General features: G+C 46.0%; 1 protein-coding gene across 1 annotated transcript in view; it reads right to left on the bottom strand.

Annotated features, from left to right (window-relative positions):
- GARS1 (glycyl-tRNA synthetase 1) overlaps positions 1-19305 on the bottom strand; it is a 40254-nt gene extending 20949 nt beyond the window's left edge. Inside the window, exons 1-6 of the mRNA XM_070059401.2 lie at positions 18491-19305; positions 9194-9295; positions 8097-8199; positions 6193-6334; positions 4888-4976; positions 3988-4064 (exon numbers count right to left, since the gene is read on the bottom strand). Of these exons, the coding sequence (XP_069915502.1) occupies positions 3988-4064; positions 4888-4976; positions 6193-6334; positions 8097-8199; positions 9194-9295; positions 18491-18730 (753 nt within the window). The 5' untranslated portion in view covers positions 18731-19305. The remainder of the gene's footprint in view (positions 1-3987; positions 4065-4887; positions 4977-6192; positions 6335-8096; positions 8200-9193; positions 9296-18490) is intronic.
- Positions 19306-19812: the final 507 nt, after the last annotated feature.

The raw sequence follows: 19812 nt of genomic DNA, 5'->3' as shown, positions 1-19812 counted from the left end.
AAGTTAAAAATTGCTTACCCATGGGATAGGAAGGAATATGGTGGAGGGAAGACACATCATGGTCTGCTCAAATAGCCTTGTTTTTTAGATTTGACTTTGAAACTATGAAATGTAACTTGCAGCAGCCATTTGGTTAAGCAGTTAAGACACATGTTAAGATGTTTTCATCCCGTATCACAGTGCCCGGACTCATAACCACCTCCTGCTCCCGACTCCAGCTTCTTGCTAAAGCAGACCCTGGAAGGCAGCTGGGAGGGTTCAAGCAATTGGATTCCTGCCACCCATACAGGAGACCTGTACTGAATTCCTGGCTCCCCCTGGTTTGCCCTCAGCTTAGCCCTGGCCATCCTGAGTATTTGGGAAGTGAATCAGTAGATGGAAGTTTTCTCTCCCTCTCGGTCTGTCTCTCTGCCTCCCAAATAGGCAGAGAGAGAGAAAGAAAGAAAGAAAATCTGATATAATACTTAAAAACATGAAACTTTAAAAATTAAACTAAAACAAAATACAGGAACTCTGTACTGAATTGGTGCACTAACTATTCAGAGGGGGTGACTACAAGTAGCTTCAACAATTATGTCACTGTGACTGCACAACACCAGTGTACCCAAACAAAAAAATTCACATTATTGATGGAGTAGGTATTGCTATTCTGAGACCATTAATGCATTCAGTGGGGATAAGATTTATCAGTAATTATGCTGGTGCTGCTGAGAACTAAGATTTTTGGTATAAGTGAAACAGATTTAAGATGAATGAAGTAACAAATAAACCCAACTTTAACTAGAAGTATCACTATTAAATCATGATGATTTTATCTTTTAAAAAACACCAAGTTCCTAACTCAGTCTACTGAAAAGACCTAAAGCCAATGACCAATTAACCCCCTGCCCCATCTACTAAGGATCAGAGCTCCTGGGAGGGCTGCCTGGTTCCAAGTCTGGCCCAGTCCCTGGCACTGCAGGCATTTGGAGAATGAACCAGCAAGGTAGAAGAATCTCATATAATATATAAATAAATATATTTGTTTTTAAGTTTAAAAGATTTTAGATGTTTAAGATTTAAGAAGTTTAAAAATCATTTTAAAAACTAGCACATCTAGAGATGGATCAGCAAAAACAGAGAAGAGAAACAAGAGAATTAATTCTGAGCTATTAAATCCATGTAACAGGAACAATGTTCTTTCTACCTCAGAAGGTGAATCAGTGCCCTTTAATGAAGCTATCATGCTTCCTAAAGCTAAAAAGGCACCATAGGCACCAGCAGGTGCAGAAAATGTTATTATGTGCAGAAACAATGCATGGGTGTTGGGTCACTGAATCCATCAGGGCTCTAAGTATTATAGCATTTCCTATGGGTCTCTTGGTTTTTATTGAGGATCATACTGACAGCTGTTGTAGGTATGCTTATGTGTGTGTGTGTGTGTGTGTGTGTGAGAGAGAGAGAGAGAGAGAGAGAGAGAGAACATAAATATCTAATATGGCAAATCAAAAAACTGATTGCTCTTTTAAAACATGGAACAGAAAGCCAGTGCTCCAATTAGAAATTATAACTTATCAAATCAACATGTTACTTTCCAATTCTGACAGTTTACTAGGAAATGAATGACACTGTTAAGATCAAGGACAGAGATACACAAAACCTTAGTAAGTCTGAAAGTCTGCAAGCAAAACAGAGGGTTTAGTGGTAATTAGTCATTTTCATTTCTTCTTTCTAATAAAGGTCATGTATTTGGAAATGGAAAGAAGTGAGATGAATGGATGGCTGAAACAGCATCAAAATACAAGAAATTATTTTCTAAACCATGAGAAACAATACTAAAAGCAATGAGCTTTTCAAGCAGGGGATAAAACATATTTCACAAAAGACCAAAATAAATTGGCAGATGATTCAACATCCAAATTAAGAAAGCTTCCAATTTAAATGAAGGAGAAAATTTCTAAGCTAATTCTGGAAAGCTAGACACCACAGAGAAAAATCAGCTTCCTACTAATACAGACCCTGGGAGGCAGTGGTGGTGTCTCAACAATTGGGTTCTTGCTACCCACATGGCAGACCTGGCCTGAGTTCCCAGCTCCTAGCTTCTAGCCTAGCCCTGGCCATTGCAGGCATCTGGGGAGCGAACCAACAGACAGAAGCTCACCCAACTGTGCTTGCTTTCTCTCTCTGCCTCACAAATGGATCATTTTTTTTTTAATTGGGGGGGAGGGTGCTATTAGAGCATAGCAAGTTACGCTGCCACCCGAGACGCTGGCACCCCATATTGGAGCACCAATAATCTAATCTAGCTTTCTTCTAACGTGACTGAGAAGAGAGCAGAAAACGGCCAAAGTGCTTGGGCCCCTGCCACATACATAGGAGCCCCAATGGAGTTTCTGGCTTCTAGCTTCAGCCTGGCTGTGGTGGTCATTTGCGGAGTAAAGCAGTAGATAGAAAATCAATCAATCAATCAATCTCTCTCTCTCTCTCTCTCTCTCTCTAGCTGTCTTTCAAATAAATAAATTTTTAGTAAGAAAAACCAAACAGGGCAATAGTGGAAAGTATCTAGTAATTTCCCAAGAAAAAAGCAAACATTTAAGAGATGAGCCTTAGTGGACCTCTTGACTAAACATGGAATTACTGAAATGTACTTTGCTTAAATGGAACAGCTGAAGAAAAGGTCAGAGTCCAGCAGTATATACCTGGACAGGTGCATCTTCCTGGAGAAGTTCATCATATTCTTTTTATTTATCTGAAAGGCAGAGTTACAGAGAGGGAGGGAGGGAGATCTTCCACCTGCTGGTTCACTCCTCAGATGGCCACAGCAGCCGAGCTGGGCCAGGCCTGAACCAGGAGCCAGGAGCCTCATCCAGGTCTCCCACGTGGGTACAGGAGCCCAAGGACTTGGGTCATTTTCTGCTGTTTGCTCAGGCACCCTAGCAGGGAGCTGGATCAGAAGTGGAACAGCTGGGATTTGAACCAATGTCCATATGGATGCCAGTGTTGTAGGCGGCAGCTTTATCCACTACGCCACAATGCCAGCCCCCTTCATATTCTTATAGTAAGTAGTCTGTGACTCAAAAAGGGTAAAAACCATTTCTAATATACAAAATATTCCTATCCTTTGCTAAAGGTATGAATTAATTATTTCCATGGTCTCTTTTGGTTTCCTTGGAAATTTGTCAATTTAAATACAAATTAAAAAACTGCAAGTCTGTAGGCAAACTGGGACAAGCAAAGGCGGAAGAGCAGGGCCTTCTCATCAGCTTCTACAAACAAGAGTGTGCAGTCAGGGTCAGCGTAACCAGACCCAGACCAAAGCGAGGCAAGGCCCATAACGTCATCTGCCCCCAAACCTCCTCACCTGCACTGAATACTTCCCTGGGTTTAGCTGCAACATCCAGAAAACCAGTTTTTAAGAAGAGACAGCAAGGGCCGGCGCCGCGGCTCATTAGGCTAATCCTCCACCTTGCGGCGCCGGCACACCGGGTTCTAGTCCCGGTCGGGGTGCTGGATTCTGTCCCGGTTGCCCCTCTTCCAGGCCAGCTCTCTGCTGTGGCCCGGGAGTGCAGTGGAGGATGGCCCAAGTGCTTGGGCCCTGCACCCCATGGGAGACCAGGAAAAGCACCTGGCTCCTGGCTCCTGCCATCGGATCAGCGTGGTGCGCCGGCGCAGCACGCCGGCTGCAGCAGCCATTGGAGGGTGAACCAACGGCAAAGGAAGACCTTTCTCTCTGTCTCTCTCACTGTCCACTCTGCCTGTCAAAAAAAAAAAAAGAGACAGCAAATTTAATGCCTATTTACACTGACTTCCTCACTTTGGTTAAAATGAAGGTTTAGCTACAAAAAGTACAGAAGGAAATAAGATACAGAAGAAAACAGAAATGCAAAAAGACATGCAATGAGGACAATAGGGAAACTCCGCTTCTTTACAAGGGTGGCAAGGTTCAGCACAACGTGGACTTCAACAGCTCCCACACACTAAAAGGCGACACCTACCTAGGTTACTCACCTGGGCCAAGACACTTTCCATCTCTGATTTCTTCTCAGCAGAACACTTCTTATCAGACATCAGTTTCTGCAAATGAGCTGTAAGGACAGTGTTGGTAAGCATCAGTTTTAATCAATGAGAAAAAGGACAATGCATTTTGAATTTCAATGTTGGACAACTAAAAAATTAAAGATAATATTCTTAATTTACATGAATCCTATGGTTATTTAATTTTAACAGCTTTCATTTAATTTATTTACCTGAAAGACAGAGAGACTGAGAGAACTCTCCTATGTGCTGGTTCATTCCCTAAATGCCCATGATGGCTGGGGTTGATCTAGGCTGAAGCCAGGAGCCAGGACCCCAATTCGGGTCTCCCACATTGGTGGCAGGGACTCAACTACTTGAGTCATCACCTGCTTCCTCCCAGGGTTACATCAGCAAGACTCTGTCATTGAGAGTGAAATTAAGGCTGAACCCAGGCACTCTGATATGGGACGTAGCTGTCCCAAGTGGCATCTTAACCACTGCACCAATGTCTAGTCCCCATGACTGATTTTATAGAACAGTCATGATAGTGTCGATTCATTTGCTAATTAGAAAAATTATTTTCTGTTTATAGTGAATTAACTGTGCATAACTTTGGAAATTCAGAAGCAGCTCCTGGTTCCTGGTTCCTAGCTTTGGCCTGGCCCAGCCCAGATCATTGTGGTCATCTGGAAAGTGAACCAGAGGATGGGAGATCTCTCATTCTCTCTGTCTCTCCTTCTCTAACTCTGCCTTTCAAATAAATAAAATAAATCCTTTAAAAAAATTGTACTGTATATGCCTCAATAAAAAAAGAATGGAAAAATATGGATAGAAACAAGTTAAAACCCTTTGTTTTGATTAACTCTACTTAAAGGAGATGAAGAACCATACCTTTTAATAGATGGTCAGCACGAAAGCACTCTCCATTTTGCACGTCTTTTACCATGAAGTCAGCGAACTTGTCTACATGGCCAGAAGTCCTAAGTTAACAAATGCAAGTCACTCTGGCACGCTCATAACAGTTATTACATAGATAGATATCACCCTTTAAGACAATCCCCCTTCAATACCTTTATCTATGGTCCATGTCTGAGTAGCTCAAACACAGAAGCATCCGTATTTGCAGTAACGACATACCATTGCCAGACAGCTATGTATGTCACAGGACATTCTTCCTCAAATCTATTCCCACCCTTTCCCAAGTTCTTCCTTCCCATCGGAAAAAAAGACATTAGCTAGGTTATACTTGTTCACAAGGTATCACAAAGTCCCACTACTTTTCAGGATCAACTTCCATGCCTATGTTGTTATCATTAGTGACCTAAACAAAGGCCAAAACCACTAGAAATTTGACTAGCTCAGGATTTATGATGGCTCAGGGTGGACACTGAATCTTAAGGAGACTTTTCTGTCACGGAGCCTGGATGGACACGGCGAGTATCTCCACACAGCTCCTCTCAGCAGAACAAGTGGCTGAAGAACAGGTAGCCCAGATCTTTCAGAGCCATCATAAGGAATTCATTCTGTCTATACTGGCTGAGACAGTCTGAAGGATACAATCACTAATAATCAGCTCTTTACCTGGCAACATTAGGTGAATTAATTAATAAAATTCCTCTTTCACAGTTTTATGTTCAAGAAATCTTGCCCTACTTTCAACAATACAGGAAGTAATAATCTCAACTTCAACGTAAACACCTAAATATTAGATTGAAAATGCATACAGTCATGCTCTCAGAACTTCTAAGAACGGATAGTAAGGAAATAATCAGGGATATGCACCGAAGTCCATCCACTGGGATGTTCGATGCAGTCAGAAGTCAAAAACACTTTGAATACTTAAGTAAACTTAAGTTATTTCATAATTTATGACAAACCCACAAAATACTGCTACCACTGAAAATGCCTCAGACACATCTAACGACACGAGTAAATGTTAGTCTACGTTACATGGAGAAACAGCAGCGTGCTGCCAATACTGGTATATATATGGATGCACAGAACAAAGACCAGAAAGACAAAGATCAGAAAGACAAACGCAGCAATTTCTACATGGCTATCTGTGGACAGCAGAGATGCACTTTCTTTTATTTCTTGTGTTTTTCAAATGTTCTACATGACAAAAGGTAGTCATTTGTAACTGGAAAACTACTTAAATATGTGCATTAAGGAGTTTCCCTCCAAGCAGGATCTTACTTTAACACTGGCTCTGGGGTGAGCATGGTGCAATCGATTTCCAGAATTTGCTCCTCTTGGATAAAATGCTGCCTCCAGGTCTGAATAATGTTGTTCTTCAAAGCACAACCAACGGGCCCGAAGTCATACAGACCACTCACACCTGTTAAACATGAGCAGAGAACACACATCTTATCTTGCCATTCTGAACAACAATGAAGGCAAAGAGACACGAGAAACCTACAGGACGTGACGTCCTCCCTAAGAGCATGTTAGAGTCAACAGCTCCCTCAGTACAGAAGCGCTCTACTTCCAGGTAGCCAACAGCAGTGAAACCAAAAAGCTCATACTCCCTCTACTGGCTCCACGTTTGTACTTTCAAGTAGGATTAGCCCAAAATTGAAAATAAAAAAAGTTCCTCTGTATAAAAGAAACAGAAAAGTTATAGTTTTCTGCCACAGAAATAAGAAAATAATGTCACAGCAGCTGTTAACAATGATATAAAATTTAACATCAAGTTGCCTTATTCTTGGGTATTTGTGCCACTGTTTTATTTTTTAAAGACTTATTTATTAATCTGAAAGAGTTACACAGAGAGAGCAGGAGAGGCAGAGAGAGAGAGAGAGAGAGAGAGAGAGAGAGAGAAAGGTCTTCCTTTTCCGTTGGTTCACCCCCCAAATGGCCACCACAGCTGGTGCACCATGCTGATTCGAAGCCAGGAGCCAGGTGCTTCCTCCTGGTCTCCCATGCAGGTGCAGGGCCCAAGCACTTGGGCCATCCTCCACTGCCTTCCAGGGCCACAGCAGAGAGCTGGACTAGAAGAGGAGCAACCGGGACAGAATCCAGCGCCCCAACCAGGACTAGAACCTGGGGTGCCGATACCACAGGCAGAAGATTAGGCTAGTGAGCCACGGCGCCGGCCAATATGCCACTATTTAAATTTCAAGAAGTTAAGCATTTAGAGATCACTTAGCCAGACTCAAATCAAGTTTTGGTGGGCAAATTACTAAGTCAAACATTGCTATAATGATCTCTGTTGACTACGAAAAACATAATTCCACATTTAATCAATGAATGATATTCACCTATATGCCTTCACAAAGCAGGGAGAAAGATGTGACTGAACCACATACCTCAGAAGAATGATTTTTCTTGACAGAGGCCCATGGACAGTAACCTAAGGCCTCTGTTTCACCACTGCCCTTGTAGGGAGGGGCACACACAGTCAGTCGGGACTACCACTGTTCTCCACTACTCCTAGGTCTCCACTGGATTCTAGGATGAACACACAGGGGCCAGTGTTGTGGTGCAGCAGGTTAAGCCACTGCCTGCAATGTCCACTTCCCATGAGGACCGGTTGAGTCCCAGCTGCTCCACCTCCAATCCAACTCCCTGATAACGCACCTAAGAAAGCAGCAGCAGATGGCCCAAGTGCTTGGGCTCCTGCAGCCCATGTGAGAGACCCAGAAGAAGCTCCTGACTCCTGGCTTCAGTCTGGCCCAGCCCTGGTTGTCATGGTCATTTGGGAAGTGAAACAGAGGATGGAAATTTCTCTCTCTCCCTCCACCCTCTCCCTCATGCCTTCCCTCTCTGTAACTTTGCTTTTCAAATAAATAAAGGAATCTTTAAAAAGAAAACTATACAGAAGGACACACACATGCCACATGCTTAATACACAATATGCAACTGCCCCCTGCTATTACCTACGTTCTAATGAAGGAAAAAAAAAGCAGACTTCAATCACAAGTAGGGTAGAGACAAGTAACAACAAATGACAACTTTAAACAAACAAACAAACAAACAAGGATGTATCCTGTTTTATGTGACCTGTTAGAATTAGATACCAACTGGCAAGCCATTTTCCTGACTTAAGAATATTCAAACTACTAACAACACAATTGTTCTTTTTACCATTAATCCCCTACCTCCATAAATAGCAAAAGCCTGATCGTAGAAAAACCTCCTCTTCAGAGTATCTTCCATTTTTGCTCTGTCTACAATGTCATCTTTGGGCTGTAATGCCAACTCCTATAAGAGATTAATAAAAATGTGTGATTAGAGGGATCAATGCAATATGAATTTAGTTCACATTCAACATAAAATTTAAAAATATAGAAGCCTCAGTTCCGCCACCCCTTTACTTAATCACTTAGGAAAGTCCATAGCCATTTCCAAGCTTACTTGGTTGCAGAGACTGATATGCAACATAAATAAAACCTGAATTCTTAGTGACTCACTACAGTAAAGTGATGACTTTAAAACTCCAAACTATTTGAGTCTGTTAATGGGAGGTTAATTGTTTTAAAAGTTGGGGAGCAGTATCAGGTGAATAGACTTCCTTTAAAAAAAATTAGCGGCTGGCGCCACAGCTCAATAGGCTAATCCTTCACCTAGCGGCACCGGCACACCAGGTTCTAGTCCCAGTCGGGGCGCCAGATTCTGTCCTGGTTGCCCCTCTTCCAGGCCAGCTCTCTGCTGTGGCCCGGGAGTGCAGTGGAGGATGGTCCAAGTCCTTGGGCCCTGCACCCGCATGGGAGACCAGGAGAAGGGCCTGGCTCCTGCCTTAGGATCAGCGTGATGCACTGGCTGCAGCGCACCAACCAAGGCGGCCATTGGAGGGTGAACCAACGGCAAAAGGAAGACCTTTCTCTCTCTCACTGTCCACTCTGCCTGTCAAAAAATAAATAAATAAATAAAATAAATTTTAAAAAAATAAAATAAAAAAAATTAGCAAGACAATTATTCCTAAGTGTGTAAGACTTCACAGAAAGTGTGCAGCGTGGCCCAGAGGAATTCACATCGTGCACTAAGTCTCAGAGTGGGGCTGGGGGCAGGAGTCAGAGAGGCTCCAGGAAAACTGGAGTCTGCCAGGTGGATGAGGAGAAGAAGGCATTCTGGGTAAACAGATAAACCCAATGACACTGTTCAGGAGGCTGCCCAGGTCTCTCCTAAGATCAGATGTTAAACGAAGATGAACAATCCCACACTTAGTTATGTTCCTATTTTGGCACCCAAGACTCACCTTTGCTTCCAGAACCCGTTTCCGGGCTTTGAGTTCAGATACTGCTTTGTCTACATCTGCTTGGGGTGCTTTATCTTCTTTCAGTTTTCGCACAAGATCTCCCTGGTCAACAAAGGAAAGTCATGTTCAGGATTGGTTTCATATATCAAGAATGCACGAATGTGTTTTGAAGCATGCTTTTCAAAAAAGAGGTAACTGTAAGAACAATGCGATTCCAATGCTTGGTACATGAGGGTCACTGTGAGCAATGGAAGGTGTCTGCCCTCAGCTTTTACAGTCCCACAGATACAGAAAGTTCACAAGTAACTACACTCACATGCCACTTCTTTCTCTGGGGGAAGGAGATGAAGAAGGAGGCAGTTTGAAAAAGAACTACATATATCCTATGGAAAACAATCACTGAAATTAAAAACACACCAGATAGGATAAATAGCAGTTCAGACATAGTTAAAGAAAGAATTAATAACCTAGAAGACAGACCTAAAGAAAACATCCAGAATCACAGATAAATAGAAGACTGAGTCTAACTCTCTCATCCAACCAGAATGCAGAAGAATAAAGAAAAATTTAAGAGGCAATATTTGAAGATAATGGTTGTGACTTTTCTACAACTGCTCAAAGACATGAATTCTCAGTTCAGGATGCATAAGAAAATCTAAACGCTACACCAAACAAAAAAAAAAATCACACCACGAGAAGCTGTAATAAAAGACTTTAAGAAGGGTTAAAGACCTAGATTTCCATCTCTGATCAGTTAACTATGAAACCCTGGACAAGTTCTATACCTCTCTGAATTTCCTCAACTATAAAATCAAGCTAATAACAAATCACTGAATTGTCAAACACTTTAAATAAAGTAATTTCAACAGCACATAACACACAGTGGACAAAAAGCACTCAACTTGTCCACAACAGAATGACCTGTTCTATCCCAAACTCCTTCCCTTGTATATGGTCCCCATATGTTAACAGCCACAAAATCTACCATTTCCCAAGCCAGAAACATCAAGCTACCCTCTACCTCATCGTCTAGTCAACTTGACTTCAAACTCTCCAGTCTAATCTCTCCCTTTCAGCCCTCATAGACCAGATTGCTAAAGCAGATTACCACTGGTCTCGCATTCCAAGGTGTCTACACTAAGGTTAGAGCTGGCCCCAAATGACCCTCGCCTACAACACCTCACCAGCACTCTGCAGGCCTTTGCACTACACACAGCACCTCTCACGAGGTGACTTCCTCCCCCAATGACTCTACTCTCCTACTCAGAAGCGCTTGCCTTCCACATGACATCCCACACCCTACAACAAGCATGCCTCAAATATTCCAACCTGACAACTGTCGCCTTGAACCTGTCTTAAATACAGGCTGGGTTTCTCCCATATTCCTCAGGGGCTGAGGTGGGATAATGTTCTTACTCCATACTTTCAAAATGATTCTTCTTTGCTCCTCCTAAACCCCAGCTCCCTGATGAGCCTGTCATCTCCCCTTCCTCTTGCTGCTGGCATTTTCTAAGCTCCATTTACTCCCCTCATCCACTGACAGTCTCCCTCTTCCACGACTCACCCTACTGTAGAATGCTCCAGGCAGGAGGTGAAAGGTGGCTCTTAGATCTGAACTGCAGTAGGCATTTAGTTTAGTGCTTAAGATACAGGTTAAGATGCCCACATCACACATCATTGTACCCAGGTTCAACATTTGGCACTGGCTCAATTCTAGCTTCCTGCTGGCTAAAAAGACCCTGGGAGGCAGCAGTGATGGCTGAAGTCATTGGTTACCCACATAGGAGACTTGGACTGAGTTCCTGGCTCCAACCTAGCCCAGTCCTGGCTGTTTTGGACATCTGGGGAACGAACCAATAGATTAATACTCGCTCTCACTCTATCAGGTAAATAGGTGAATGATTTTTTTTTTAATTATCTGAAACTTAAACTAACTCTGTTGTATATTCCTATAATCAAAAATATTTTCCCATGGTGTTAACATATCTTGGATTTTCCAGGAATGCACACAGGAAAATTAGTATAAAGGAAGATCACACTTGGTTTTCTTTAGAACTTTACAATGATTAGTTCATTCCTCAAGGAAACATTGTTCACTATTTGAAAACACATTGCCAACAGCAATGCTGCTGTGACATCTATGCAGCCTACACAGCATAAATGACACTTATAGCAGCTGCACTCACAGTACACCCACACACAGGCGTAAGCATGTGCATACTGCGCATAACCCCCACTGGGCCACACCTAAGAGTTTACATGTTCAAATACATTGTATTATTGCTTTATTATAAATGTGTTACACATTAGTTTATTTCTTTGTGTTGCAAATAGGGCATTAGGTGCACCAATTTTTTTCCTTTGGTTAAATTTAGGTAGATATTTTGTATGAATTTCATTAAGGATAGTAATAAGGAATTATAAAAAGGGGATACCGGGTCGGACATAGTTGAGAACCATGGATTATTCTCTTACGTCCAAATGCACGTGGTCTGTTGTTACACTAGCAGCTTTTATTCTGCTACACCCTTTGCAATTGGACTCTTAGTTCTAATATACTTATGGCAAGAGTTTATCCAGCAGCTTAAGGTTCTGGTTGATGTTTCTTTTTTTTTTTTTTTTTTTAAATTAAGATTCTATTTATTTTGAAAGGCAGAGTTAGAGAGAGAGAGAGAGAAAGGAAGAGACACAGAGATAGAGAGATCTTCATCTGCTAGTTCACTCCCCAAATGGCCACAGTGGCTGGAGCTGGGCCGTCTGAAGCCAGCAGCCAGGAGCTTCTTCTGGGTCTCCCACATGAGTGCAGGGGCCCAAGGCCTTGGACCATCCTCCGCTGCTTTCCCAGGCACATTACCAGGAAGACGGATCGGAAGTGGAACAACGGGACAAGAACCAGCACTCGTATAGGATGCCAGCCCTGCAGGCAGCAGCTTCAACAGCTAGACCACAGCAGCGGCAGCCCCTGGCTGTTCAAGAGCACTGCAGAGAGGCTGAGGATGCTGCACATCAGTTCATTCACTTGTCTCCTTCACTACAATACCTGGAATCCCCCTCTGAACCCTGGTTTATTTATTTACATGCATTTCACCTATCCCTACCATTATAAAATACGCTCTCTTAGGACAGGAATTCTGGCATGTCAACTCTGGCACTCAAACATAAAGGGTCTTGGAAATATTTGTGGGAAATGCTTATCATGAAAATACTTTGCATGAGTTTCAAAAATTTTCTGCACCAAGATAATGTTGAATTCCATTTTTCCATACATTTCCTGAAGAACCCTCACAATTGCTGACTGGTATCAAACCAAAACTTAGCACAGAGCCTAGCACCTAGTATTCAGTAAATCAACACGCACTGGCTCTGTCCCTCCTCTGCCTGTCAGAACACCTGTCCCCCACGTTCACCACCTGCACTTTGATGAGGAGAAGCAGCCCGTGAGCGCCTGTGCTCTGAACAGGCAGCAGCAGTCCCCAGTCCCCTGTGAAGTCTGAAGGCAGCAGGCAAGTCATTGTCCTGAAGGCCTCCCCCGTGCTGAGTCCCAGTACTGGTACTCCCTGCTATTTCACCCATTGTCTCCTGAGCTTCTCAAAGGGAACTCGCAAGCAAGGTCACAAGTAAACAGGCAGGATGAATTTAAAATTCACTGTCCTGAATCACGTTTTTGTCTTTGAAGCTTCGGGCACAGAATCAGGGACACAGGTTCAAGCCGAGGCTAGCTTATCAACATCTCTGAAGTCCCAGGAAACAAAGGAAATAGGTTTATTCCGAACAATACAACATTTAAATCATGATTTATAATGATCCTGTCTTGAAAACAAAAGAATCAGAGATGATCTAGACGTGGAATCTAAGTGGTTAAGGATTTCCACTTCTAATTATTTTTGTTCTCTCTCCACCACCCCACTACTCTTTGTGCTTTCTAGTGTGTACACTGAATGAAACTGACATGAAATGTCCTCAACACCTCTAGAATACTCTGCTGGAATCACCAGCCAGAAGCTTAGCTCCGGGATAATTCTTGCCATGGGTATATCAAACTAAGAATGTGATCACCACACAGGCCAAGAAAAACCAGAAAACATTCAGTCCCTCTCCTTTGTAAGGTCTTTGGCTTTATATAGCCAGCTATGAGGTTCTTCTTACAACTAAGGAGCTCATCTCCGATTCCCCAATCTTGTAACTATTGACAAAAGCGTCACAAACTTTCCCTCTGCCCTTTGTAGACCAAGCAAGCACTTCAAGAGGCTCTCTCAGTGCAGAAAAGCAATGCAGAGAAGAACACAAGGCTCTGGTGCCAATTCTCATTACTTCTGCTGAGTTTTACTGTCGCTCCTGTGACAGGAAAAGGAGACCTGAAATGCTGAAACACACATGGTATTATCCAGACATCTACTCATACAGTTAAGAGAATAACTCATCATTTAAAGACCTCCCAACAGATTATTAAAAAGGGATTTTCTATCTTATCTAAGTTCAAAACATATCAATTATCTTCCAAAGATTCAAAATGCTTCCAAGCTCACAATCACAAGAAAATATGTTTCATGCCAGCGATGGTTTGCTAAAACCACCAGTGCAATAAGCAAGGGCCGTTTCAGAATAAGGCTTACTGTAGACCATGGGCAGCCTCCTTAGCACTGTACAGGAACATGCTCCCTCTAACGCATACAGGCCCCTGCCCCTGTAACAGATGAAGAGACCTGGCACAGAAAGCTCCAGTCACCAGCTTACAGACAACAGAGTGGATCCAGATTCTGCAAAGGTCACTTCACAGCCTACACTCTGAACTGTCAGGCTGAATTTCGGTATTTCATTCTCTTCAACACAGAAAAAAAGGCAAGGGTATACAAAAAAGCTCACCTAGGAATTCTTCAGATCCTCTCCTATCTGGACAATTATTAAGTTCCACTACGAGTTTAAAAAAAAAAAAATTAAAAGAATTCTTCCCAGGACAGGCACTATGGTGCCACAGGTTCAGCTGCTGCCTGGAACACCCACACCCCGTGTCAGAGCGCTGGTTGGTGCACCCGTGTCAGAGCGCTGATTGGTGCACCCGTGTCAGAGCGCTGATTGGTGCACCCGTGTCAGAGCGCTGATTGGTGCACCCGTGTCAGAGCGCTGGTTGGTGCACCCGTGTCAGAGCGCTGGTTGGTGCACCCCGTGTCAGAGCGCTGGTTGGTGCACCCCGTGTCAGAGCGCTGGTCGGTGCACCTCGTGTCAGAGTGCAGGTCGGTGTACCCCGTGTCAGAGCGCTGGTTGGTGCACCCCGTGTCAGAGCGCTGGTTGGTGTACCCCATGTCAGAGCGCTGGCTGGTGTCCCCACTGCTCTGCCTCCCATCCCACTTCCTGCTGATGCATCCTGAGAGGCAGCAGATGACGACCAAGTGCCTGGGCTCTCACCACTCACACAAGAGACCCAGATACAGCTCCAAGCTCCTGACCTAACCACGGCCCAGCCTGGGCTGTTGAGGGGATTTGGGGGAATGAACCAGTGAATGGAAAGTCAGTCTTTCTCTCTCTGCCTTTCAAGCTGATGAAAATAAACGCTTTTTAAAATCCCTCCTGGCTATTTTTCTCCATAGGTGTTTTGTTAGGGCATCAAGTCACACCTACTTCAATCATTTCAGAGTGACCTTTCAAATCTAGACAATGACACTGAAAACAGCTCACCACATCTCCACACCAGTTCTCCCATAATCTCCCAGATCAGACGTAAGTCACTTCAACAGGTCCTGCTTTGCACTGAGACCTCGAGACATACATTCCTTCAGCCACTAGACCTCACTTAACACTGAGACAATCCCACGGTAGGGGGAGCAACTCGCGACAGCACAGAGTAGTCCACGGATAAATTCAGGAGACAGGCCAAATATGATATGCTGATCACAGAAAAGTACCTCTTGGGGAACAAGGCAAGGGCCATGGTGGGGACCAAAGGCAGAGTGGGAACAGGAGAAAGTAGAGACATTAAGGTACAGTATAAAAACCAAGGCTGTAAAGTAAACACACACACACACACAAGCTGGGGGAAGGGGGAGTTTCTGGGGAACTCTTGTGTTCTAGACAGCATTTGAAATGTTTCTTCATATAAAAATCAGACACTTCCACCCACCTAGAAGCAGTCATTCAAATCCTGGAGTCTCTGGACTTCTCTGTACTGTCAAAAATCACTGAAAACCCCCAAAAGCTTCTGTTTATGTAGGCTATCGGGTGACTTTATGATGGTGCAAAAAAGGTATGCACTCAGTTGAGCCTGCACTTGGAACTCTCATCTTTTCCCAGGTTAGCCATACAGCATGACTCTCTCCTGCTGCTGGGCGGGCAACAGCCGCATGATCACAAAGGACACAACCAGCACCCTACCCTGCACTGTGGCGCTGAGCTGTGATCAGCAGTCGGCTGCACCCAAGGCATTTTTGACTTAGGATATTTTCAATTTACAATGGGATTATTGGGACATAATCCTCAACATAAGTTGAAGAGCATCTTTATTAGAAATTAAAAGAGGGGTCAACATTGTGGTACAGTAACTTAACCCACTGCTTGCAATGCCAGCATCCCATATACGAGTGCCAGTTCCAGTCTCGGTGGCATCCAATCCAGCTTCCTGTTAATGCACTAGGGAAAGCAACAGAAAATAGCTCAGGTGCTTGGGCGCCCCTGCCACCCACGTGGGAGGCCAGGACAGAGCTCCTGGCTCCTGGCGTCAGCTTGGCTCAGCCTCAGCTGTTGTGGCCATTTGGAGAATAAACCAGCAGATAGAAGATCTCACTCGCTCTGGTGTTCTTTCAAATAAATAAATAAATCTTTAAAAAAATTTTAAAACAGGAAGTTTAAAAATACTAATTCATTCTTAAAACGCTTAATATATGCTAACATGCATAAAATAACACTTTTGTGAAAATAAGTATTTTCCAAAATAAAATTTAAAATAGTGAGAACAGTGATAACGTTGCATTTCTTAATTTCTAGTTTAATACAAGACAGCTAGACTTTCATACTTGCTTCTTTTACAATATCATGTTTTGATAAAGCACATTTAGAGATTCGTACATAGTTAGAAAAAGAATTTTAAAAGCTTTTCAGAAAATAATGGATATTTTTTATAAATGTATTTATTTGGGAGACAGACAGCGAGTGAGAGTGTTTGCTCCCAGCCCCTGGCTCACTTTCCAAATGCTAGGCCTGGGCCAGGCTAAAGCCAGGAGCCAGGAACTGAATCCAGGCCACCTAAGTGGGTGGCAAGGACCCAACTGCTTGAGCTATGATCACGCCTCCAAGGGTCCACAGCAGCAGGAAGCTGGAGATGGGGGCGGAGCCAGGCACCAAACTCAGGCACCTTATGTGGGAAGTGAGTATTACAGACTTTCTAACACTCTATCAAAACTCCCACAGGCGGTAGCTTTTTAAAGATTACTTTTAACTCAGAAGCTATAGTAATGAACTTTTTGTATTCTATTAAATCCATTAATGTATCTTAAGACTTTGAGCTAATCTTTTACCAATACCTGATTTTACAGTATCTGGAAAATACAGGTTAACTGAGTAATGCAGGTCTTCCAAATATCCCCCATTTATTACACTGCACCCCCAAAGCCCACATTTGTTAAAAACATCACTCATCACAACAATCTTTCAGTACCAAGGAGTCAGCCGCCAAGGGCAGAGAACAGACACAAGTTTCCCACAATGCTAAAATTTCCTGAACACTTGAATTTTACCACTGGCCACAAACACAGCTGTTTTCTTGAAGTCACAGGCTCGCTCATTCATTTCCCAAATAAGCACATATACATGAAGCACACACCACTCTCTAAATGAGTCATTAAGCACCCTAAAACCCCACTCCAGGGTCGGCTGCAAGTGCACGAGTTTTACGAGGGAAATCTGTAAGACAGGTCGAGGTGACAGGAGGTCTCATTTCCCTTATGCACAAACAGGAGGCTTCCCCAGATGAAATTCAAATTCCCTTCCACTGCCCCTGGACTCAGTATGATTCAAAATTCCTGGCACGTAACTGACATATGTGTGGTCTTGGGACATTAGAAAAAGAAAATATTTTAAAGTACCAAAAAAAAAAAAAAAAAGCAATCAAGCCAACAAAACCGATACACAAGGAGGTGGCAACAACCAAAAGCTGTTCCACAATCGAAGTTTACTCAGTTAACTAGATGCAGTCTTCCTAAGGTTGGATAATTTGCACTGCACTTCCAGGCTAACGTGGCAGAGGGAGGGGTTTGGGCTGTTTTTTTTTTTTTTTTTTTTTTTTTTCCAAATCAGATGTCTTCTCCCTTCTAAATGGAAGGAAAAAAAATGACAGTTACAGAAAGGACAAAGGAACCACACCTAATTTTATTTGGTCGGTGAAGCTGGAAACAATGAATTTAAAACTTCAGCTCATGGCGAGACTTCAAAATCAGAACTCTAAGTCATTCGGGCTCAGAGCAGAGAGAAGAGACCGCAGAGTGGCAGGAGTCACTGAATTTACAGCAGCTATGCCCCAGCGGATTATATCCCAGTTCCACGCTCCGCAGCAAAGAAAAATTATTGCATCAGGCGCCCGCGCAGGAGAAACCCGTCTGGCGATTACTACCAGGTCATCAATCCCTGGGGTCCTACTCCAAGCTTCTGGCTCTACCCAAGTGGACGTGCGAGCCATCTGAAATCATCTTCCCCTTGCCCCCCTCTCGATGCTCGAGTGTACGCGGAGCCCCAGGGAGAGGAGGCCTGCTCCCCACCACGAGGGTCTCAGCCCCAGTCACAGCCTCCCGGGGCTACGACCGCAGCCGGAGATGATGCCAGGGGCGAAGCACGAGGAACTCACATCCTTCTCAGAAGAGAAAGTTGGACACCTCCCCACATCCACAGCCGATCGCCGCACTCCAACCCGGCCCCGAAGGCAGGCGGGGAACCGGCAGGGAGCAGACGCGCGCATCCTGCAGAGTACCGAGCGCCTGGCCCCAGCCGAGCGATCCGCCACCCGGGCTGCACCGGGCGCGCAGCCGGGGAAGCCCACCTTGGGATTCCTCAACGAGGACAGGAGGGGGACCCACGCTCCGACCCCAGCCCCGTCGGAGCCAGGAGGGGAAAGGAGCTTCGCCGGACGTCCGAGGAGGTCACCACCCACGGAGAGGGGAGGACCAGGGTCGGCCGGCAACTGGGGACTTAGGTCCCACCGGGGTCGGTGAGGAAGAAGGGTGAAGGCAGAGGGGCAGCCGGCGAGGTGGACAGGCGCCCGGGGAGGAGGGGGGGGCAGGACGGGCAGGGCTGGGAAAGGGCGCAGCACGCCGGTACCTGCTGGCGCACGGCTAGCCTGAGAGGCGCCAGCACCTCTTCAGCCCCGGCGCCGTCCATGCTGCTCCGGGAGGCAACGGCGGCGGCGGCGGGGACGGAGATCGGGGCGCGGACGGGCGAGCTGAGCAGCCGGCGGGGCGGACGCGAGAGCCGGGCCGGGAGCCGGGGCGGCAGCGGCGGCGGCAGCAGCAGCAGGACGGAGCGGGCGGCTCTAAGAAGCGCCGGGCGCGGAGAGGGCATGAGCCGGCGGCGCTGGGCGGCACGCAAGGGGCTGCGGCGGAAGCGGCGCGCGCTGCCCGGCCCGGAGCATGATGAAATCGCCGCGTCAACGCTGCGGCGCGCGCAGCCGCACTGTCCCCGCCGCGCGCCGCGGCGCCCGCTCGCCGCCGGCAGATTCGACACAAAGTCCCGGAAGGGCCGGAGTGCTGGGAAGGGCCGCGAGCCGGCGGGGTTAGCGCAGAGGCAAGTCAGGCCGGCTCTGGAGGGTGAGCAGGGCACCTTCTGGAGGGCCACGGCTCCACCCGCCGTGCCCAGGCACCGGCAGCGGGGGCCTGTCCGCTTGCCTGGACCGCCTGAACGCGCACTCGTGCCTGTTCCCTCGCCGCCTGCGCTTTAAAGGGGTCGTAAGCCTCCACAGCAGGTAGGGACCCGGTGGTGTTCAAGCTCGGAAGAGGGAAAGGGCCCCCGAGGTTAGTGATTTGCCGGGCGACACGCATCCGAGCCCGCCGTTGTCGGGACCCAGGCTGTGCAAAGCGAAGGAGGCCTGGGAGAAGGCGAGTTGCGCTCCGCCCCTGCGGGGTGCCCAGGATCCTAGCGGCCGGACCCCACGCCGCCTTCCAGGCTGTCAGCACGTGCGCGGCAGCCCCACCCACGCCCTGCCTCCTCGGAATCTTCCCTCCGGCCCTGCCCTGAGTCCAGCCGGGTCGGAGTGTGCACCGCCTCTGTGCCTGTCCGTGAATCCTGCTTCTCTGCTCACCTCGATCTGCGTCCCCCCGGTGGATTTGTAACACGCGGGAAGACAAGACCCTGGACCATCTCTGGGAGTCCACTCAGGGCTCCCGATCCACCCCCGCGTAATTCGGGGGTCCCTATATCCCCACAACGGTTTGGCTGCAAAAGCTGGGGTCCCCCCCCCGCCCCCAACACACACACACACACACAGAATGGGAAGAGGAAAATACTGTGTTGGTTATCAAGACAGCCTGGCGCACAACCACAAGCACTGCCACAGTGAAGGTGAGGGAAGATGCCAAGTGATCTGCGGGACAGCCCGAGGCTGCTCGGGGGGTGTGGAGTGGCTGCTGCAGGGCGGATCTGCCGGA

This window comes from Oryctolagus cuniculus, chromosome 16 (genome assembly GCF_051225735.1).
Source record: "Oryctolagus cuniculus isolate XC-2025 breed Fujian yellow rabbit chromosome 16, ASM5122573v1, whole genome shotgun sequence".
NCBI classification, from domain to species: domain Eukaryota; kingdom Metazoa; phylum Chordata; class Mammalia; order Lagomorpha; family Leporidae; genus Oryctolagus; species Oryctolagus cuniculus.
Note: the sequence above shows the minus strand (reverse complement) of the source record. Positions and strands in the feature narration are given on the sequence as shown.